This window comes from Asterias rubens, chromosome 4, assembly GCF_902459465.1.
Source record: "Asterias rubens chromosome 4, eAstRub1.3, whole genome shotgun sequence".
Taxonomy (NCBI): domain Eukaryota; kingdom Metazoa; phylum Echinodermata; class Asteroidea; order Forcipulatida; family Asteriidae; genus Asterias; species Asterias rubens.
In genome coordinates this window covers 20,319,489-20,328,575 of record NC_047065.1, presented here as the reverse complement: position 1 = coordinate 20,328,575, position 9,087 = coordinate 20,319,489, and the positions used below count along the sequence as shown (strand labels likewise).

Sequence of the window (9,087 nt, the reverse complement as noted above, 5' to 3'; positions counted from 1 at the left end):
CTTATAAAACACATAAGAAATGGTCACGTGATATATTGTCGGGATCCCGACAAAAACTAATTTTGAGCACTGTATTTCACTATACTAATAATTGTAGAACATTTCGAGCAATGGTTCAAATGAAAGCTTGTAACTTTCTCGACCCCCATCAAAATACCTATTGAATTTTATATCAAAATTTTGGGGTCAAATCGGCCAAAAAACTGACATAGCATCCTTAAGTGTAGCTCTCAATATGGCCATGTGATGTTAGGGAATAACAGGCCCGACATTATGCAGATACACTTGCTGTAGATTGGAGCGTGTTGATGAAGTGCCTTAGCAGTGAGAAGGATGAAATTTCAAAAATTCTGAATTCTGAAATGATGCACCAACGAATACATTGTAAGTTTTCTCCTTAATAGTTCCAGTTCCAAGGTATGCACAGCTCTCCACCCCAGCGCTTTGTGTAGATGTGACCAATGCATAGTCTTGTGTCGTTCAACGACACGCCAAGTTCAACAGGATTCTCAATAAGTCTTTTACAGCACAACATCATTTCCTCTGCAGTGACCGAGTCTTCTTTGGTTAACCCTGCTAGGTTAAGTTCCTCCATGCAGGACTGGATCGCAGCAGTTTCTTCAAGAAGACATCTAAAAAGAAATTCTTAAATTAACACTGGTCTTATCCAGAGTGTGGGTTCGAATCCCGGTCGTGACACTTGTGTCCCTGAGCAAGACACTTTTAACTATTATTGCTTCTCTCCACCCAGGGGTAAATTGGGACCTGTGAGGACAGAGATGGTTCTTGTGATTGATTTAGCCGAGTAGCGCATTTGTTGCACGAGGCTGTATACTCCCCAGGGAGCCGAGATGGTTTATGGAGTGAATTAAGGCCCAGTGACCAGGGGTAATAATTTGAAGCGCTTTGAGACACCCGTTCGGGAGTGAAAAAAGCGCTATATAAAATCAAATATTAAATATTAAATTATCCCTTGAAAAGTATGCCTGGAAATTATACAATTATTCACTATCTTTCGTTTTGTTTTGTGGCATACAAGAATGGAAATGCTGCCACCATTGTTTGTCACTTTTGTTCAGAGTGTCATGGCCGAGTGGTTTAGAGCATTGAAGCATTGAAGCATCAAATTCAAGTTCTGGTGCTGATTCACTGGAGTGTGGGTTCGAATTCCGGTCGTGACACTTGTGTCCTTGAGCAAGATACTTTACTATAATTGCTCCTCTTCACCCAGGGGTATAAATGGGTACATGCGAGGGTAGAGGTTGATATTTTGTATGAAAAGCCACAAGCGCCTTACAAGCAGCTCAGGGCTGTATACTCCCTCAGTAGGGACTTGAGAAACATTACAGGAAGTTAATGTAAAGGGCACTAATGTAAAGCGCAATGATACGATACGCAATGATACGCAATGATTGTGAAACGCGCTATATAAAAATTTGTTATTATTATTATTATTATTATTATTGTTCGTCGTGTGGCATATCATGACCTAGCAGTTAAGAGCACCGGATTCAAACTCTACTGTTTCAGATCAGCAGAGGTGTAGCCTTGCTCAAGGCAGTCGCATTATTCACTCCGAAAAAGACGCCGTTGTAGTAAACCCAACCATCCGTTATACACTGTGTGTAGTGTGTGATACACCACACGACCCACCCGTACACTGTCATATTGCTCAACGCCTGCCGTACGAATACTGTGCACAAGTCATCTGCACTCGTACCACTATCCGCATGCAGAGACCATCAGGTCGACAGCCTTGTCTGGTCTGTAACTTCCCGATTTAATGTGTTTCATGAAAACAATTCCAACATTGGGAAAAAATGGGGGGGCTCTCTGATATGCTAGTATGCAGCTCATGAATACTTATATCTTTCGTCAGACCTATCAGACAACACAGGATGTGAAGCAAACGAATTATTCATTGCTGTGGCCACATGCAGCCTATGAACGCAGTAACACAGGGGCGAGCCCCTTCTCTTTTTAAAGGTGCACTGGGTTCTTGCGTCACACAACACCAACAGGTTTATGTCACATCCGAAGGATGAAGGCATCATGGTCAAGTGTCTTGCATAAGGACACAGGTGCCACGACTTGGACTCGAACCCACACTCTGTTGATTAGAAACACCAGAGTTTGAATCCAGCGCTCTTAACTGCTAGTGTATACCCCTGTAGGGTTTAACATAAATGGGTGTCATAATTACAAGAACCCTGTATACCTGTTGTGAAAAAACAATGATTGAGTTGAGTTGCAAGTGGAACAACAGCTAATATAAATAAATAACAAAGAATACCCACCTCTGATGTTTCCGTTTGATATATTTGACTTTGTGTTTATTCTCGAGAAGGAAGTCAATTAAATCTAGAGGTTGAGTCGAGGCAGTAACATGAAGAGTACCGTCTGAGAAAGCCGACAGTCTACCAGAATCACTGAAACAAAATGATAACAATAATAATGAGAAGAAAAATAAGAAAGTCAAGCATCTGAAAGCACACAACTTCGTGTGACAAGGGCGTTTTTCCTTTCATTATTATCTCGCAACTTCGACGACCAATTGAGCTCAAATTTTCACAGGTCAATTATTTTATGCATATGTTGAGATACACCAAGTGAGAAGACTGGTCTTTGACATTTTACCAATAGTGTCCAATGCCAGGATTCGGGTACTTTTTCAAAATTTCCACAGATTTACATTAAACTTACAGGGTTTGAAGATAATGATAGTGAAAATCTTCCCTTCAAATATTACTAACTGAGGTTCGATAGTTTTTGAGATATTAGTAAAACAAATCACAAAATAATTTTCGTCTCAGCAAGACAAACATTATTTAAGCATGTAAAATCCCATTAACCAGGTATGATATTATACCAAAACCATAGCATAACTGGTTAAAACGTTTTTACATGCTAAAACTGAGACGAAAATTATTTGTTTTACTCATTTCTAAAAAACTACAGCACCTCAGTAAGTAAAATTTCAAGGGAAGCTTTCTACTATTATAATCTTCAAACTGTGTAAGTTTAATGTAAATCTGTGGACAATTTGTGTTTTGTGTTAGAAAAAAGTACTTATACCCTTTAAGGGGTTAGGACTCTTTAAAATTCATTTTCCACAAACCTGGTTACATTCATTTCAATGTTTGCCAGGGCACCCCTCCCGATCCTCTGAAGCGACCTTTGACCCTCGGTGGTCTGACTGAACCTTCGGAGTGCGTTGTCAAGTTTCTTGAGTAGGCCGAGGTAGATCCCTGCGGGCATGACGTAGATGGAGCATGCCCTCGTTAGGGTGACACCACCGAGGGCGTCGGAGAGATGACGCTCTGCTGTGGAGAGGCTGCAAAGGATCCTCATTTGACGAGGCAAGCTGCTAAGAGACTAAACACAGAAGAAGAAAAACTCTATCAGTAAAAACAAATTCAGCAAAAACAAATTCTCAAACAAATTCAGCAAAAAAATAAATAACTAGCAGCAAAAACAAATTAACTAGCAGCAAAAAAAAAATCAGAGCAAAGTAATTGAAACTTCAAATTATTAAAAAGAGACTTTGTTTGCATAAACAAATATTATAGGAATTGGGAAAGTAATGAGAATACAGAGCTAACACAACGGTGTATGGGTAAAATACCCAAATTAATACTCTTTATCCCGATGCAAATTTAGCATCTATTTAAAAAAAATATTGTTCCAGTTTTCTCGTTTTTGATACGCACCAGACTTGCACAGTCTGTTCTTATAGCTTGTCACCAGCTAGTTCAATCTGGAAAGATGGGTTCTAACTTACTACAGAGGTGGGTGGTGGGGTAGGCGAGGGGGGATTAAGGATAGGGGAGGTAAATTGATTTCATATACTACTCACTGAAAGCCATTGATGTTCAACATCTTTACTACTCAGCATGATGTAACCTTCTCTGGTGACCCCAGTGAAGTTACAAATCACCAGCGTCTTTCCTAAAACAGTTGCAAAAGAACAATGAATGAAAAACACCCTTGTTGCACAAATTTGTGTCCTTTCAGGTGCCTAAAAAAGGGTTTCAAGCCCATTTTAATATTCGAGTGAGAAATTAAGACTCACCTTTCAAGTTGTTGATGATATCAGGGTGTTCCCGCAGAAGCTTCCCTAGCGACTTCAAGCATGCTCTGAATGTATTCAAGTCCCACCTCGACATCCACCTCAAGTCTTCCAGTTGAAGATCCTCTTGGAGAATGGCGTGGAGCCGATCTGTCTCCTCACGCACTGGGAGGCTGGACTCTATGTTCTTTCTGGCCTCAACGATGGTCGTCTTGAGAAAATACCTTTGAAGAAAGGATGTAATGAGTAATAACACTGGGTTCTTATACTGCGCTTTATTACACACCTATTCATGAGCAAATCAAAGCGCTCAGTCATTTTTCCTGCCAAGTATGCGGAGCTATGGTTAGATGAGGTTAGAGGTACAGCCTTAGATAGTATAACGCTCTTTGAGAATCATTTGCCTTAGAATTGACGTGGTTATAAAAAAAGATATTATACACATAATGAATGTTTATGAGTGCAATGGTGCGAATATGTTCATGAGTTGAAAGATGGTATACACATAATGAATGTTTATGAGTGCAATGGTGCGAATATGTTCATGAGTTGAAAGATGGAATGTTCTATTCAACGAGGCGAAGCTTTCAACGAATGAACATATTCGCACCATAGCACGAATGAAAAACATTCATTATTTGTTTTATATAACATCCAAGTAGATCTTTGTCATTTTGATTGAAAGATAAACAAACAAAGCGTAGGCCTACAGTTTTTAATTGTAGAAGCTGAATGCTAGTAATTTTACTAATATGCCTTGCAATAACATTGCTGCGTTACCAAAGACACGCGCTGAGTGATGTTTTTACTCAGTTTTTTCGTTCCATCCAAAAAGTACTATTGCATGCTGGCAGCGTGCAATGGTACTTTTCGGATGGAATGAAAAAGCACGGTGAGTGACTCAGCGTGCAATGGTACTTTTATTTGCTATAACGTGACGGACAATCCTCCAATCAAATGGCAAGGATCTGCTTGGGTGTTATATAAAAGTTTTTATTAAACAAATTAGATTCTCAAAGCGTTTCTGTCAAGAACATTTCTCAGATTGTGTACTCCAATAATGAATTATTTTCTTCCTGCATGGAAATAACGGGTCCCGATTTTTAGCGAAAGTAAAAAAATGCTACCACCTTTTACAATGAAATTTGTTTTGGTTAGTTTCATTGTATATAGGACAAAAAACAATCAAGCAGTTCCAAAATCTGACGGGATATAGACCAATTCGAGGAAACAAAATTGGTTGCGTCTATATTGAAAACTATCAACTGCGGTGTCTTTTTGTGCACAATCTAGGCATTGAAGACACTGCAGCAAATGGCGCGCGGTGCTCAACACTTGCGAGCCCGGTGCGCGTCGAATTGGTCTATAAATTGCCATAAAAAGGAACATAAAGAAAACCCCATCACAGACATGGATATGTCACAAACATGGATATTGAAGATTGGTTTTGGATTTTGAAGGTTTTTTACCTAAGAGAGTCTTTTGCCCTGTGTCTCGCCTGATGGGTTGCTACATTGGGATTCTTCTTCCCTGTGTAGGTGTAGTAGCTATGATGCCAGTCGATCGGCCGGGGGAATGGGGCTGCAGGGTTTGGTGAGAACCCCTGCAGATCTTTGGTGGACAGGCTGCACGTCTTCAAGATGTTACTGACAGTAGTGTAGACATCTCGAGTCAGTAGGCTGACTGTGACTGTGCGAAAGGCTTGACCTGTTAAGAGTTTGGAGATTAGAAAAGCGAAAAATAGTTAATGGCCTGACGTTTGGAACTTAGCAGAGTCTTTCTCAAAGGCTAAAGTGCAACAGAACAAACATAAGAGTAACATGAGCAGTGAGGTTGAAATACATGAATAGACTGGGAGAGATTAGAAGGGTCTCATGGCTGATTGGTTTAGAGCATCAACTTTAAGTTCTGTTGGTTAAAGGCAGTGGACACTATTGGTAACTACTCAAAATAATTATTAGCCTAAAACCTTACATGGTAACGAGTAATGGGGAGAGGTTGATAAAATAAAACATTGTGAGAAACGGCTCCCTCTGAAGTGACATAGTTTTCGAGAAAGAAGGTATTTTCCACGAATTTGATTTCGAGACCTCAAGTTTAGAATTTGAGGTCTTGAAATCAAGCATCTGTGAAAGCACACAACTTCGTGTGATCAGAGTGTTTTTTCTTTCATTATTATCTCGCAATTTCGATGACCAATTGAGCTCAAATTTTCACAGGTTTGTTATTTTATGCATATGTTGAGATACAACAAGTGAGAAGACTTGCCTTTGACAATTACCAACAGTGTCTACTGTCTTTTTAAAATCGTCATGATGTGGGTTCGAATCCCGGTCATGACACAAGTGTCCCAAGAGCAAATTGCTTTGCTATAATTCCTTCTCTTCACCTAGGGGTCTGAACCAATCATCTACACTTTCATCCACATTTTTCTATACCTTATTTTATTTTATGCAAATCGCCAGACACTGAAGGCCACTTCAAGGTGTGGGCTACAATTATTTTATTCCAGAGGCTGTTGCCACCTACTCCTCGGGCTGAAACAGGGTTATCCCCTTTACAGTACATATGGATGTAGGCTTGGGTATCATCAATCCGAAGCCTGGCCTGTAGAGCAGAAACAAAACCTCCCCAATTTATAGACATAGTAACTTTCTTACCCTGACTGTTGCGTAAGTAGAATGTCAAATCTTTAGGAGAAGCTTGTACTGATTGTTGTCTGATGTTCTCCAAGTGGTTATACAACTGCTGCAAGGAATACTCATTCACTGCCTAAATAAAGATAAAGACACTGGACACTATTGGTAATTGTCAAAGACCAGTCTTCTCACTTAATGTATCTCAACATTAGCATAAATTAACAAACTTGTGAAAATATGAGCTCAATTGGTCGTCGATGTTGCAAGATAATAATGAAAGAAAAAATACCCTTATCACACGAAGTTGTGTGCTTTCAGATGCTTGATTTCGAGACCCTCAACATCAAATTCTGAGGTCTCGAAATCAAATTCGCGGAAAATTACTTGTTCTCGAAAACTACGTTACTTCAGAGGGAGCCGTTTCTCACAAAGCTAACAATTCTTTTTGAGTAGTTACCAGTAGTGTCAAGTGCCTTTAAAAAATTACTCAAAACACTACCTGTCCATACTCAATTTGAAAACTCGTCTAAGGCTGCTTTGAGTAGAAAATAAAGACTTGTTTCAATGAAGTAAAATTGAGTGTGATCTATTCATGATCAACTTTAAGGGCATAAAAAGTGTTGCTTTATTTAGGGCCCATGTTTACAAGCTGTCCTTTTTATGGGCTCCTCAACAGTTTCACTTAATTGTTTATTATTCTTTTGATATATTTGTGAACACTCAGACCTACCAAGTCTCACGCATTAGGCGTGAGACTCACGCATTTGGGCTCTGTCTCACGCTCACACGCACAGCAACTATTTTTTCACGCATTGGGGCCAGACCGGGAAAAAAAACGGTCTTTGAAAAATCTCACGCATAGCTGGCCTCTGGACTTGGCATCTCTGACACTGTGGAACTTGGCCCAATTTCATGAAGCTGTTTGAAGCAGAAAATACTGCTTAGAAAATTTATTTGCCTGCAAAAGGCGAGTGGGGCCCAAAACCCACAACAATACGGAAAAAAAAGTAATTTTGGCTGGTCAAGCTCTTTCTGCTAATAAATACTATTCAGCAACACTATTCTGTGCTTAGAAAGTTTTTGTGATAATAGGCCTTTATGAAATTTAGCCCTGAACTAACCAACCCATAACCCCTTTTGTAAATCCCAGCCCCCCCCCCCCACACAAAAAATAGCTACAGTCCGTTTCAGAAAGGCACGCCAGAGTCGTGCTGAACCAAATAGATTAGGAGCGACTCTGATCGACCGAACTAGTGCATCCAGTCGTTCCTAACCGTTTCAGATCTTGAATGTACTTGTTCAGAATTTTGTTTGGTGCGACTCGTCGCGCCAAAGGGTGTAACTTACTCTTTCTTTGGGATGTCTACCAAAGAAGTCTGGATGGACAGCAAAGATGAATGGTCTGAGGAACTCGGATGTCTGAGCAGTGGTCAGATGCTTTTGATGGAGTCTTAATGGCTGATACGTTGTGTGCCATCTAAAGGGTCAAAGACGTTTAAACCGTGTTATTTTTAACTAGTTATCAGCAGATTAATGAATGTATTTAAACTCATTGATTGGCCTTACACGCGCATTCAATTCAATTCAATTATTAAAATAACAGAGGAGTCAGACTCCCAGAGAGAGCAGTGCAATATTATAAAGCAGTGATCAAAATTTTTATAATTTATAATAAAATAAACAAATTTTATTAAAATAAAATAAATAAGTCATTAGCACATAGATTGTAAACAAATGAATAAAGTTTATAAAATTTAAAAAGTTCCCGATCAATAAATAATAATGTTTTGCTGGTGTTTAGCTCATCCATAGCTGTAACCATTTGTTGGCAATTGTTGGCACAGTGAGCTAGACCATTTCATCAATCATCGATCATGCCCGTCGAAAATTGTACAATACAATGACAAAAATTAAAAAGCCTGCATTCTGTATACATTTCTATCCTGGCATTGACATAGTTTAACTATAATATCTATGGAGGTTCAATCGTAGGACTATTCAATCGCTCTCTTTGTAAAGAGTACATTTCATCAGTGCATGCAACAACAAACAACATCACTGACTGTACAAAATCACATGGCCCCTACTCTACATGCTTTAAATAAATGGCTGTCAGCTTGCTTTCAAGACACGCAACCGGTCCTAATATTTGTAATATTAATTTACCTGATTGACGCTAAACGGGCCAACCTGTGGGTCCACATCGCATCCGTCAAATCTCTAATCTAAGCGCTGCATGACGGCTGCATGAGCTACTTGCAGAAGTTTCTCTCGAAAAAAGAGAGAGAAACTGTTTTGATGTTCGATATATGTAGCAGACACTCGCGTCCGTCGTATCAAGACATCGTTTTATTGTCAACAAACAACTCGTTCTGTATG

At 39.5% G+C, this 9,087-nt stretch overlaps 1 protein-coding gene across 1 annotated transcript; it reads right to left on the bottom strand.

The window, feature by feature from the left end:
• On the bottom strand, positions 1-9,087 carry LOC117288768 (T-cell activation inhibitor, mitochondrial-like). The gene is made up of 9 exons (XM_033769605.1): positions 8,875-9,087; positions 8,056-8,185; positions 6,730-6,841; positions 5,539-5,776; positions 4,073-4,293; positions 3,857-3,948; positions 3,119-3,375; positions 2,298-2,429; positions 1-632 (listed from the first exon to the last, which is right to left on the bottom strand). Exons 1-9 carry the CDS (start codon positions 8,910-8,912, stop codon positions 398-400), a joined length of 1,455 nt encoding a protein of 484 aa, XP_033625496.1. The 5' UTR covers positions 8,913-9,087; the 3' UTR covers positions 1-397.

Coding starts and splice junctions, on each gene's coding strand:
- LOC117288768 (XM_033769605.1), bottom strand. CDS start 8,912: ATGTGGACCCACAGGTTGGCCCGTTTAGCGTCAATCAG. Junction 4,294..5,538: donor AGGGCAAAAGACTCTCTTAG/GTAAAAAACCTT, acceptor CTTTCTTCAAAG/GTATTTTCTCAAGACGACCA. Junction 2,430..3,118: donor ATTGAAATGAATGTAACCAG/GTTTGTGGAAAA, acceptor ATTTTGTTTCAG/TGATTCTGGTAGACTGTCGG.